The 14,436-nt window shown below is 46.4% G+C and overlaps 1 protein-coding gene across 1 annotated transcript; it reads left to right on the forward strand.

The window, feature by feature from the left end:
• The first annotated feature begins 5,622 nt into the window (after nt 1–5,622).
• On the forward strand, nt 5,623–13,211 carry LOC125947530 (uncharacterized). Its single transcript, XM_049672434.1, has 4 exons — nt 5,623–5,770; nt 7,547–8,473; nt 10,781–10,933; nt 12,442–13,211. The coding sequence occupies exons 2-4, from the start codon at nt 8,255–8,257 to the stop codon at nt 13,198–13,200; spliced, it is 1,131 nt and encodes a 376-aa protein (XP_049528391.1). The 5' UTR covers nt 5,623–5,770; nt 7,547–8,254; the 3' UTR covers nt 13,201–13,211.
• Nucleotides 13,212–14,436: the final 1,225 nt, after the last annotated feature.

The raw sequence follows: 14,436 nt of genomic DNA on the forward strand, positions 1-14,436 counted from the left end.
CAAGCGCTAGCTAACCTGCCTCAGGACAACGAAGTTAGATCCTCTGGGCTTAAGTAGACTCCAGTGACCTATAGTTCATTTCACAAGCTGTGTGCAGCACTGTGGATGCTACACGGCTCTCAACCAACCGCCCAACGGTTGTCAGCAATGTCAGACGGTGACATTGTTTTGCCTATCCATTGGGAGCTGTGATGTCGAGAGAACTTTCTCTCAACTGAGATACGTTCAAAGATCGGGACAGGTCTCGGATGGAAACCGACACGTTTCGCATGCAGATGATAATGTATGTTAATAAAGATTTGTAAAAAATCGATGGCCAGTTATTCGTGAATAAAATGTTTCATTTCCTAGAAGTTATCAATGCTCTTCACTGACATTATTACCTATTATTTCCAAACAAATGCTGAACATCGGAGTGTCTGCTAGAAACCCCTGATGTTCCCGCGATTGCCAGCTTGAAACAGGTCCCTAGTTTTAACGCGTTAGCGTTAAGGAGCTCGTGGTACCCCCTGATAAAATAAAGAATTGAATGTATTCCTTAGTACATTTGTAAATTTAGCCGAGAAAACCAGAATTTCGGAATGGTTCCAAAAAAAAAAAAACAATTTCTCTCCGATTATCAGCTTGAAAAATAGCACCCAATTTTTACACCCGAAAAAACATAAAACACGAAAATGAACAACCCTACGTATGGGTTTCGAACCGTCAATTAACTTTTGACTTGATGATTGAGCGGTAGCCTTAGTGTGTGTGTGCTTGTTTTATTTTCTAATATCTCCTTTCGATTTCGGTTTCTTTATCTTCTTTCGAAATTTCACAGATCAGATGTGAATTGAAGACTTCAAATTCTATCTGCTCAAGCTGCCCGATTCTTGGTCGAACCCTCTCAGTGTGTATGTTGTTGTTGTTGTTGTTGTTGTTGGTGTTGTTGGTGTTGTTGGTGTTGTTGGTGTTGTTGGTGTTGGTGTTGGTGTTGTCGTTGTCGTTGTTGTCGTTGTTGTCGTTGTTGTTGTTGTTGTCGTTGTTGTCGTTGTTGTCGTTGTTGTCGTTGTTGTTGTTGTCGTTGTTGTCGTTGTTGTTGTTGTTGTTGTTGTTGTTGTTGTTGTTGTTGTTGTTGTTGTTGTCGTTGTTGTTGTTGTTGTTGTCGTCGTCGTCGTCGTCGTCGTCTGTGTTATCGTCTGTGTCGCCGCCGCCGCCGCCGCCTCCTCCTCCTCCTCCTCCTCAAAACGTAGCGCAATTTTCGCGGTTATTCTCATCATCACTTCTGGCTGTCACTTGTGGACTAAATGTGGTTACACTTGCGGCTCTTTTAATCATTTCATTGTGTTTAGCCTCCTGGCGGATTTCATTTTTATTCCTTCAATTCCAGCACACGCGCTATATGATCCGCCATTTTACTGCTCAGTCAAGCTTTTCATTTTCCTTTCTGCGTGGTTATAGTTTCGAAATAGTAGCAACGAAGTGGGTCCGAGGCACTGACATCGCGGCCCTAGAGCTCGCCTACGCGGTCTTCTTCGAGCAGCTGCTGAAGAGCTACCAGTCAAACTTGACCTGTGAGCTGGACGATGAGAAGGTCTTCTTTGTGACACTTTGTCGCACGACTTGCTTTAAGCAAGGCGAGAAGGTGGCATCATGGCCCATGCTAGACTGTAACGAACTTGTGGCCAACTTTCAAGAATTCTCGGACATGTTTAGTGGCCGCAAGCCTTCGCCTATGACATCGTAAAGCAAGTGCAGGCTTCTTTGGAGCGGCGTAGTGGAGGCTCCTTTTTATTTTTTCCCCTTAAGTATAAGTGTCAGTACATTTCCGATCTTAATCTTAGTTTATTCAAAACTTATATATTTGCTTATGAATGCTTTGTCAAGAACAAATAAATTTGAATAGCAAGGCTGACCGTAAAGTCCAACACTGACTGGGCAAGTACTACTGTTTGCTAGCCACTCTGGTCACGTGTACCTAATTAAGAGTTCAGTAGTTTTGCAGCCAACTAATTATGACTATTGATGGGCTCACCTCAAATCTGCGTATTCAAACAGATTATTTCTAGTGGCAACCGTGTGCTTGCTGTTTCTGATGTCACCATGGGAGCAGAAGTGTTCGCTCTGACGTCTAGCGTAACTGCCTTTGAAACAAAGTCTGCAGGGCTCATATTGTCAGGAGCAACTCCTTTCAGTTTGACTGCTGGGATAAAGGTTTCTGCGAAAAGGTAACTTTAAATATACATTTCGAAATCTTTCTTTTCCGCAAAGACTAAGTACAAGATATTCTGAAAAGTATTTAAGTTACAGCAAAATTACCGGGAATTGTCAAACTGTTTAAAAGATATCAAGTTACTTTGGGAAGTTTTAATAACAGAGTAACACAGTTACATGCAAGCCTGAAATAACCCCACGTGATTCTATGCGACAACACAAGACATTGACTTCTCAGCCACCCTACTAGCATCATGATTGTCATCAATAATAATAATAATAATAATAATAATAATAATAATAATAATAATAATAATAATAATAATAATAATAATAATAATTAGTTGAAACGATTGCGTCGCTACGTTAAGTGCGGGACCCGTATTTCTGTAACGGCACTGACATCCCTCACATGTCATTTATTATAATCAGTGCGAAAGACGTTGAAGAAACACAAACGAGAATAATGTGTTGCGGCGTGCCCTTCTACTAATCAACCCGTATACAATACCAAAAGAGTCACTCTTACCACGAGAGGAGGTCTTGTAAGCCACAAAAATACGCAAAAAGAAAAGGCCAGTGGCGACACCAGCTCGAAGTTGCCGCACCAGCTCACCTTGACGTCACGAATTTTAACGGCATCTGCTCGTGCACAGCAGATAATTTTACTGGCAAACAAGGACTGCATTGTATTTTCATGTAGCCAAAGCACGAACTTAGCAAGTTTCAAAATCTTCAGCTGAGCCGCAATGACTCGAATACGAAAGAAAAGCGCTTGGAAATCTGTGACGTCATGCTGACATGCTGACGCTATAGGGTTTTGGCACGAAGTTCAGAAAGTACAGCTTTGACCTTCATTTTCTCTTCCGATATAATCACCCTATTGCTGCCAAAGTAACGAAAATAGTTTTGAAATAATGCATTAACAACTGATTTATGTTTTCCTTTAGTGTCCTTTTTACAGTTTCACGCAGGGGTAAGACATGCGTCGTTAGTTAAGCTGGAACTATCTGAAATTTTGGTCACCGTCCCTTCCATGTGACGATTATTTAAATACATAGAGCGCACCCACTGAGGGTGATATTCTGGGCAATGTTAGATTCCGCCATATTGTCGAATTCGCCTTATTTCAAGCTGTGATTGGTTCAAAGTGCTGCCACGGCCACTCTGATTGGCTCAAAATGCCGACATTGCAAAAGGTCCAGAATTTCACCGCAAATACGCATCTTGTAATTCTGTCTTCCTTCCTTTAGTGTCTCTCGCCACCCCTAGACCTTCCTGTGCTCTTTTTACTTTTATGCTTACTTTCATGTTCGACATTCTTTTAAAAGCAACAGAGTTCATCGACTCCGTAGAATACCTGATTACACAATTAAAACAGTCGTAAACGTCATTTTAATCTGATTAGCATCATTTGTGAATTTCATGCACTTTTCGGTATGATGTTCGTCTCCAACCTCTTTCGTTTCAACTTGGGCCAATGGTTATGTGCCAGCGGATACATGCCTCAGTGGACAATTTGGGAATAGACAACACTTGGCCATGTGCAACTGAGCACGTGATACTACGTATGTGAAGAATCTTGGCCAAACTTCCAGACTGGGTAGGGTCCCGGATGGACAGGCAGAACAAAAGGCAAAATTCAAAGAAATCGGCTACAGAGAATGGAAAAAGAAGTAATGGGAACGGAATGGCGGACCTGAATCCTACGCAAATTAATCCACCAATTACATCAGCGGTGACAATAACTGATTCTTTAACTATGTGTTCATCACTAACTGCTTCTGGTGACGATCTCGTTATGAGGGCGTTTCCGTTATTGGTACTGTAATGAAGAAGTGCGCCGTGCAGAGCTCCGTAGCTGAATCGCCAGCGCTACGCAAGTGGGGCTCGGGCTAGACACTGTCCCTGCTGTGACTGGGTAAGCCTACGCTGTTGCGCCTTCAAGTTGGCGTCATTCGTGTCGTCGACAACCGTGTCGGACTTTTTTGTCATAGTACCTAGATACTTGAGAAGCATCCGCTTACTTTGGGCACCTGTTCACAAAGAATTATTTTGAAATTAAATTGGCAGATACCTTAGCCATGGGTTCTATGGGCGGCCCGATTCTTCTGTGTTGTCCTTTGTCTGGTTATGTCACAGCTATTCGGTTTTTTTACGCGTGTCACCATGCAAACAGTGCCAGACTTTGCACTGACTCAGCGAGTTACGAGCCTCTTTCACATCCCTGGCGCACAGATTGTTGCCAGACCCGAAAAAATGGACGTGTCCATCATGTAGTTACGCTTTGTGTCGCTTGTCGACGTGAGATTTCTATCTAGACAGGTCTGGACTGTTTCCTTTATGCTGTGCTGAATGTTTGTTGAACTAGAGAGAACTAGGTCATCGTCATTGGCTTCTTGACCGCAACTCGCCGCAGTCGCACAAAGCTGAAGAACTACTGCGACACGGAAGGCTTGCTTGCTTGCTAATGTTTGCTTGGACGCTCACGCGCAAACTGAATGGTCACTGACCTGTACGCGTTTTGCTATGATAAGAGAAACATTATTACAAACTCCTCTACTCAGTTTTGTTATAAATATGTCCGTATCTGTGATCCGGTTATTTGGAGCCCCTATTCTTGATTTCAGCGGTATTAACGTTTGCTTGGCAGTTCAAAAATTTTTTTTACTGAATACGATCGATTACCGTGCTAAATCTATTCATAATTATTAAATTCTGTAATTGGTGCTCTATATTTTTTTTTTTCATTTTTACTTCCTCCCACACACTACAATGTTATTCAGAATTGGCAATTTCCCTATTTTTTATATCCCTTCTTCTCGTCCGTTTCTCTCAACCCCCTGTATCATAGCCAATACCCCACTGTGGGTATGAGCCAGGATTATTCGAAACAAGAACAATGACCAGAGCCTGCATAGAGCGGGCAACGTTGAACTACAGAAACGTGACGATGTCGGTAACAGAAAATACAACAGTATATGTTTAATTTTATTTATGCAGTTTATATATATAGGCCCTCTCAAGATCTGTGTTATCAGCTAGTAGCCAAATGCTTTGTTCTGAATGTTCACCTTTGCCCCTTGTATGTTGTACGGTGGACGTTTTAATTTATCCAGTGTGGCCAACCTCCCTCGTGAGTACGACATTCAGTTTCTCACTATTTCGTGAGAAACTCTATGGAGTACGAGCCATGTATTGAGGCAACAAAAACAAGTTCTCTACACAGAAGTGCAAGAACTCGGCAATACTGCATGTCGCTGCATTGCTCCAATGCTAATCGCATTAACGCCGGCGTTCAGTGAGGTTAGTTCTGCAGGATTTTTCATTATTATTATTAATATTTTTTGCTTATACGCTCCTTTACCAGCGAACCAGGGTCATCATCGACGCCAGCGCGCGCCAGCGCGCTCAAGGCGCAGAAGAAGACGTTCACGTTGCACGCGGTGCACGCATTGTGCTCCTAGGCTTGCTCCCACAGAGAAAACGCCCTCTAACCCTTGCCACGAAGCCTAACCGAACTGACTGCAGTCCCCGGAACTCGGCACAATCCATCGCTGGGCCTTAAGAGAAACAGGTAAACAAGCGTCTGTTGCCACGTATCTGCATTAGCATATCTGTACTATATATCGTGCATCTTGTTATAGGGAGCTTCTTGTTGGAGGAGGCTTTTGAAACGTCCCCGCACTATTCTGAGTGCTGGGAGGCGCGAAACACGAGCCTAATACGAATGGGCCGTGTCGCGTTGTGTGCGTATGCATGGGGGTTCTCTTCAGATTACCGAAACGAAGCAGCGTTTTGCACTTGATCGGTGTTTGAAAGGGATGTTGTCAGGAACACTAAAGAGCATAAAGGGAACTCTGACACCATGATTGTTCCGCTTGCATGCGAATGATAGTAGTACATATATTTGTCTTGTGGCTTCGATTGTTCTTGCAAAGTTATTCGTTACTCTTCATATTTGTCAATTACCGGTTTGTGTACTATAGGAGCTGTAAACACGGCGACTAAGTCAGCATGGGGAATAATGAGTAGCGTACCTGGATTAGCTTAAACTTCGAATTGCATGACTTCAAACGGCTTTGCAACTTTGCAATATTTTTTTATTTCTTCAACCAAATGTTACTTTGCAAGTGCATCACTTCGCAGTGTTTATGCATATGCACAGAAACTTGCTGCAATCATGCGTTATGAAAAATGTGATTTCTTGGAAACTTTGAAAAATAAAGCGTAATAAATAACGCCATAGGAACGTCTGAATCCGCAAGCACGAAGATCATTGGACATTCTGCACGAGAGCTTCTTCGCGAGAGTTGGATGCCCCTTGAGCAGTCGCAGACCAACGGATAATAACACGTTGTTACCGCGAAGTTGTTTTGTTGGTAAATATCTGTTTGCAGGTTATACATAAGTTCATGCTCCGGTCTTAGCCGTCGTCGGCAACCCTGGCATTGGCACTAGTGACTGGCAAAAATAGTGAGAGCGCCTCAGGCTTATCGTGGAGCGGCAAACCTCATCTTGCGTGCCCGCCCCAGTGACACTGGCCCATCACTGACGACACAACAAAAAGGACCCTTCGACATTACGGACTCTGTATCGGCCGCTATAATCCCGTTTGGACGGAAGCATAAACGGTGGTTAAACGGGAGCAAAGCGCCTCGTCTTCAGTGGTACCTACAGCCAAAGGCACGTATTGAGTAACTCAAGTCCTCGACAATCCATACAACATTCGCCAAATTTCTGTCTGATGACTTTTGGGACGGGCGAACGCGAGACATCTTTTGTGGCGTACTACCATGATGCAATCGTGGTAGTACGCCACAGTACGATTCTGATAGCAGCTGAATGATCCCAGCGCCGAAGTTCCCTTTGGTAATTTTTGTAGACAACTCTGGATGCTATCCCACACATCGTTAAATTCCGCCATGTTGTCGAATACTGTAATGGCGGCGTTTTGTGCCAGTTAGATTGGATGTAGCAGCACTCTAGGCCAACCAGAGCTGAAAAGATGGCGAGTTCGACACTATATACGGCGGACTTTGACAATGTCCTGAATACCACCACCTCCTGGTTCGGGCCACCCATTTGCACCAGTAGCGTCTTGTGTCTTGGTTGGCAGGCTAGAACGTACGTAGCAGTCGGCCAGAGATTGCGCGAAACAATACTTGAAAATGCCAAGTGCTGGTGGATTCTTCTATCGAAGAAGGAATAGTTTATTGTCTGACCATCTTGAACGAGTCAGTTGCAGCGTCCGCGGTACGAAATGCCTTTTTTTTATACACTGCGAATGTACGTTTAGTAAGACCGTATTGTACCATTCCACATTTATTTGTCGCCCCTTTATTTTGCGTAGTGAACATGTCGAAGAAGTCAACGACGAGCGACGGGCAGGTCATCAAGGTCAAGGAAGCCGCCGAGCGTCGCCGTCCGAGGCGCCCGCATCGGGAGGACACGGACGCTCAGGCCACCTCTGCCTCTCAGGCTATTGGCTACGAGAGCGAAATAGGACCGGATCCTTCGACATGCACGGCGCGAACCGAACGCACGACAGCTTCGTCGAGCCGCGGACGCGGGACGCAAGACAGCGGACAATCGGCTGCACGAGCAGGTACCCAGCGCCGCGGCAGACACTGCGCGCCATTCCCGTCGCATTAGGCGCGCTAGCAAGACGTCGAAGAAGTCCAAGTATCAAAACGGCGAACCCGCACTCGACACGTCGGCGACCAGCAAGGCGAAGGTACCGAAAGGCGCCGATAATGCACGCGAGAAGCCGGGTTCGGAACACGACAGACAGACGACCAAGCAGAAAGGCCAGGCAGGCCAGGACGGGTTCCTGGACCGACGAGCCAATCCTTTCGCCGAAGCTGGTGGCAGTGGAAGTAACCCTGCCCAGGCGCAGTCGGCGACGAGAGCGGGCAAGGTGGACGGGTTCTCGACCGCCCAATCTTATTTGGCGAACTTCTACACTCTGGCCGCCACTTTAGCGAACACGCTGACCACGCTGTCGGGCCCTCGGCAACAGTCACAAGTCGTAGGCAGCAGTCCCGGTGCTTACTGCACCATGTCTGTGGCTTCAACTGTCAAGAACGCTTCGGACCAACAGGGGCAGTCGTTCACGAATAATTTGCCCAACCAGGAACAGACCAATCTGGCTCCAGACGTTTGCAGCGCAGGCTCCCCTGGTGTAACTTCAGCGGAGAGCGAGAAACCGATAATCGGATCTGTTTCCCTGGGTCTCAAGCAACCTGTAGCCAAGGCGCTTGCGGAAGTTCCATCGATCGTGAGTGCATCCCAGTAATCGGCTGTTCTGAGTAATCTTTGTTACTTGGCGTTTCTCTGCATGCGGCTTACATCGATCGCTAAAGAAATGCGATACATGGTTCACGACTAACATATTGATAAAATTTAGCATCATACATACCACACGCTTTAACGTAGGTGAGCCGATGCACTCAGAGACGGGGTGTATTTTCATTTCGGAAACGCGATGTTGGTACTTACGTCACTGTTTATTTATTTCATTTTCAAAGCCTTAGCACATTACAGCGGAGACACATGTTAGAACTGTGAATACGCAGAATCAGTACTATAATCGTCACGTGAAAAAAAAAAAGATGAGCTAGTTAAAAGTACAAGAAATGTCAAGGCTGCTGAGTATCAACACAAATATAGTGAATCCGTTACAGAGTTGTTGTGTTGTACACAAATAACTCATAATGATACACGTGTAATCCTTTCTTTGCACTTCTTCCCCACTCGGCATATTCCAGACCGTATGTATTATGTTCTTCTTTATATATATATATATATATATATATATATATATATATATATATATATTAAACACAGTCACGAGGGCACAGAAAAATGGAAAAATGTGCTTAACCTTTTGGTAGAAACGCTTTTGCTGAGGGCTACAAAATTGAACACAGCTCTAGCGCTGCGTCGTATCTGTCGTACGTGTCATGCGTGTGTCCCGATTATATTAACGTTTCCAGTGGAGCACCGATATCAATTTTGAAAGCCATTTGTTTCTATACCCAATTGATGCTACTTTAATAATCACATCACATGCGAACAAGACGGAGTGGTCGCAGAATGTGGAGGTTTGAATTGGTCAACATTGGGTGAACAAGGGATGCCTCAGCACGGAGCCAACGTTTCGACAACTCGACTTGCCGTTGCCGGGGCTCTTTGCCCGGCGTCCGTGTTTCCACAAGGAGACGTACCGTCTTCGCCAGGTCTTAGCGCCATGACGCAGCCGCGGCCTGGATCCTGCGAAACAAAAAAACGTACGCGCAATATTAAAAATTTTACAGATTCTCTTATGTTATCCCTAAGACGACTTCAAGGCGAAAGCACAAGTGCCGATGGTGCGTACACATCCCTCTTAATTATCTTAGTCTACTTCCCTTAGTCATCCCTCTTATTTCACTTACTAATCCTCTTATTTTGCTTAGTCATCATCTTAATTCGCTTACTCGTCCTCTTAATTCGATTACCCTAATTTGCTTGGTCATCATCTATCTTAATTCGCTCAGTCATAAATCTTAATTCTATTGCCTTTAACTTTTCCTGGGTCATCCACTTAATTCGCTTAGTCATCTACCTAATTCGCTTTGTCATCCATCCTTATTCGCTTAGTAATTTACTTATTCGCTTTATGACGATCTTAATTCGCTTTACCATCCATCTTAATCACCCATTTTGCTTGCTTACGGGGGTATGAGTGCTTACGGACGTGTGAGCCATTGATGATTATAGTCTTCGACGCTTTTTCGCTCAAGGACTCTGAAGGACATTGCAGGTCGACTGAATGACCAGACATATAAGGTTTTCGCCTTAATAATCCTATTCAAACATGTGATGATCCCATATAAAAACCTAATGTTCTCCTACATCCTTGCAGGGTACTGGCTTGGGCGACTCGTAGCATTCCATGACGGCAGGCTATCGCGTGCGACTTAATGGTGGCAAGAGAAGAGACCGGCACAAGCGTGAACTGTCAACTCAAATTTTGTTAGCGATATATGGGAAATGCCCCATATATCATATGAGATGTACCCATATGTTTCCATATTTCATATGGGGCACGCCGAAGACGACAAATTGGAACAAACGGGTTTTGTATGGAATCCCCTCCCCATAGTATGTTCATGTTTAGGATATTAAATTTACGGGGCATATGTTATTTTTTCTTTTTAGTTTAGGTGCCACATATGACGTTTCCTTTCATATCCCATACATTCCCTGGACACATACGGATTTTTATATGGCTGCAACTTGTGTTCGTACGGAATTATTGGATATGGGGCATATAGTTTTTTCCTCCTATAGATGGAGCAAACGCTTCGTCGGGGAGATGGGCGCAGCGCAGAGACAACGCTGTTCCCTTTTGTCGAAACGTTGGCTTTTTCCTGGCGATTCCCATTTGTTCGCCCTGTGTATATTACGAGCCACGTGAATCATGTGTCAAACATACGTGGCGTGCGTCTCTAGCGATATAGCCGAAAATCTTACTCGCGGTAGTTCCCGGACTGCTTTCTAAAACTTATCAACATTTTCTTGTTTTGTTTTACACAACCAGGAACAGGCGAAGGCGCCAGAGGGCACCACGAGCGCAAGTCCCGCCGATCAAGTCTGCTTTGCAGCGAGCTCCTCTGATGTCGCAAGGAAAGGCGCCACATCTGCCCCGCCCGGCTCGCCCACCTCCAGGGTGTACAAGAAAGTTGCAACAATCGTGAGTGACGTGATTGAACCTTGCTTATCGTTTGTTCTGGGTTACAGTTGGTGCATGATTAACTACAACGACTATGGCTTCGCGCTCCCAACACGACTCAACTCACAACGCAGAGCAGACAACAGGAAACAGTCAAAGTCAAACATATGCATGTCCTCTGTTCGATAAGACGCCAAGAATAAGATAATCAGTGACAGTGAAGGCTGAATTCCTTGACTTTCTTATCTGATCGCATAAAAAAAAATCAGAGCCCCCTTTCTTAAACAAAGATGGTTAAACTGGAAGCTTTCGCCCGTGCCAACTGAAACAAAGTCAAAGTCCAAAATCAACGACCACGCAACCAACCCAAGAAATGCTGAGCGACCCGATGCGAGGCATATATGTGATTTGACTGCTTGAATTAGGATTGTATTTTTTTAACGTTCAAGTTGAATGAAAACACATTTCGTTAAGTTGCATAGCCTTTATTTTAGACCATGTAGCCGTTGATTACACGCACACACTCACGCTTTCAATATTGCATGCCGTTACCGATACACGGGATCGGCAGTTACGGGCACGATCGCGCTCGCGCTTACGTTCGCGTACGGCAGCCTCTTCTGCTGTGTGCTGCACCCGCTGCCTACCCATGGTGACGGCCGAGAATGCATTGCGTGACGCGCGTAATACAGTGCAGATATATACAGATCATTTGGGTAGCTTGGTGTTTTAATTCCCATTGTCCTTATCGGTGCAACTGCGAATGTAAACTGTAGTGCGCTACGATTGGTGTGCGCAGATGCGCAGATAGTTCCATTGTGTAAGTTGGCTTTCCTGCAGTGCGTTTTCGGCACTCATGGACGAATCAGTGAGACATAGAAAGCTTCGCTTTAATATGCTTCTTAAATCCAAAGTAAGTACTCCCATAAGCAAAAGTAAAAATGCGCCTTTCGAAAATCCAAGCAAGGGATGTAGGGAACATCCACCTTCCAGAAGCACTGGGATTCGATGTTTGTGGGAGCGCTAATTGCTCAGTGGTCGAGAAAGACAAGATACGTTTAGATTATTGGTGGGAAAAAAAACAGAAGATATTGATGAAGATGCGGGCTCGTTTAGGCGTAGGTTGCAATTTACATATACAGGTTTCAATGTATAGAGGGAGATTAAGGCCAAATGCTAGTTTGCAATAGATGTAGTAAAGCCTAGGTTAGCCGCGTTTCGATCGAAGAGGATGCCAACAAAGAGCATCATCATCAGCATCATAATAATAGTAATCATTTCGTAGAGTAAGAGGGTGAGAATTGGTAAAAGGCAACAAAATTGATCTGATAGGGCGGGAAGACAATAGGTGTCAGATGCGCATTTCCTTTAGTGGCAAGGCGATACCTGTAGCCACGCATGATAAAAGGAAAATTTCTATCTTTGTGTGTAAACATGCAAATCTGTTTGTGAGATTGTCTCTAGAAGTGGTTTTACGTGAGTTTAACTGAACGGCGCTCATTACAGCTTGAGCCTGCGCGTGCGTGCAGCTCACCATGTCACCATTGAGGTTTCCTGGGATGAAGAAGGAGAACAGAATCGAGATGAGGGTCCTCACCATCGTCGCGATTGTTGTGACTGTCGCCGGGATCTTCAGCGTCATTGGCTTCTTGATCGCAACCCGCCGCAGCGGCACAAAGCTGAAGGACTACTGCGACACGGAAGGCTGCCTGTACCACGCTTGGACGCTCACGCGCAAACTGAACCGTAGCATCGATCCGTGCGACGATTTTACCGCTTACGTCTGCTCCGCCTGGGCACCGTCGGGCGCGTACAGTGAGCAGGCCAAGTCACCCATAGACGGCATCCTGTACTCTCGGTTCATCGGCTTCCGAGAAATGCTCACCAAAGGCACTCGCCAGCTGCCAGTAGGAGAGAAGGCGCGCGCCATGCAAGATGCCTGCATGGATTCCGCAGCTGAAACCGCAGCCACCATCGAAGAGTTTCGGCGCCTAATGCAGGCCATGAGGTTAAGCTGGCCGGAACCGCCTAGCAGAGATTCGAACGCGCTAGGCGTAGTGCTTTCGCTGGCGTTCCAGTGGCAGATACCGCTGTGGCTCATGATCAACACGCCCACGCTGCAGAAGACCGATTGGCGCCTGAGCGTTAGACCAGGGGAATATATACCGTTGCTGCAAGAACCAGTACGTCAGCGTGACGAGCGGCGGTGGGTACGTGGGCTACTGGATTGGCTTCTACAACGCCTTGCGTACCAGCGCCACCATTCCTTTAAGGAAATCCCCAAATAGAACGTGTTGCTGACGTAGAGGGTCACATACTCGAGCAACTACACAAGGCGTTCATCTCGAAGAAGAAAATCCCGGCCGTGTTGCCGCTCACTGTCATAGGGAACTTCACCGCTCCTCTCTCCTCATCGGAGTGGCTAGAGCAGTTGTCTCTGAGCTTGGCGTTCAGCCCCAAGTTCGTCGCGAACGACCGAATTGCCGTGAGTGACACGGGCTTTCTGGCGGCTCTAGGAGGCCTCTTCGCAAACTACACCCACCAAAGGCTAACAGGACAGCTGTCTTGGCTCTTCGTCCAGGCGTACGCGCCCATATCATATCGGAAGCTACAGACGCTTCGTTACGGCAGCGCATGGAAGGCGGACATGTACAGGCCCATACTGTGCGCCCATCAGGTGGAGTCCTCCATGAAGATGCTGGTCTTCGCGCTCAACTACGTTTCCGGCTACACTCAGCAGGAAACAGAGCTCGTCAATGCTGGCCTCACTAGCCTTATCTACGCCGCCTCCAATAAGATCAACAGCTCTGGATGGCTCGACGAAGAGAGCAAGGCGCGCGCTGCGAGGAAGATAGATTCAGTGCTAACGTTCCTCTTCCCGCCGAAGCAATGGATCCGCAACGAATTCCTCAGTTCTCTGTACGATGACTACCCGAGCGTGGAAGCAACTTTCGGCGATTACTGGATAAAAGCACGCTTCGCCGTGGCGAAACACGACAGGACAGCCGAGTTCGAGGCTACGTTGAACCTGCCGAGTAACATTCCGCCACCCAACTTTGGGTACGATTACGTCACCAACAGCATCGCGTTGCCTATCGGCATAGTCGACCGGCCGTTGTACTACGGGGACTGGAAACAAGGCTATGTTCTACGGCGGCCTCGGATTCCTCGTGGCATTGCAGATAGCCGCTGCGCTGGACAGTGTGGGCATCACCTGGGACGCGGAAGAAAGGAAAGGCGGATCTATCATAGCGAGCGAGGCGTCGATGAAGACTTTCAAGGCGAAAGACGGTTGCCTCGAGGACGAAGGAATCGAGAGCATATTTCCCGAAGTGCCAGCACTGGAAATCGCTTACGCCGCGTTAAAACGCGCCATTCGAAGTGACAAGGACGGCGTACCGGCATTGCCAGGCTTGTCGCCGGACAAGGTGTTCTTCATGACCCTGTGCTACATGGCCTGCCATACGCTGAACGCCAAGGACACTTTCGGTGCCGACTGCCACAAGGCAGTGCGCAACTCGCCA

This window comes from Dermacentor silvarum, chromosome 8 (assembly GCF_013339745.2).
Source record: "Dermacentor silvarum isolate Dsil-2018 chromosome 8, BIME_Dsil_1.4, whole genome shotgun sequence".
Classification (NCBI taxonomy): Eukaryota; Metazoa; Arthropoda; class Arachnida; order Ixodida; family Ixodidae; genus Dermacentor; species Dermacentor silvarum.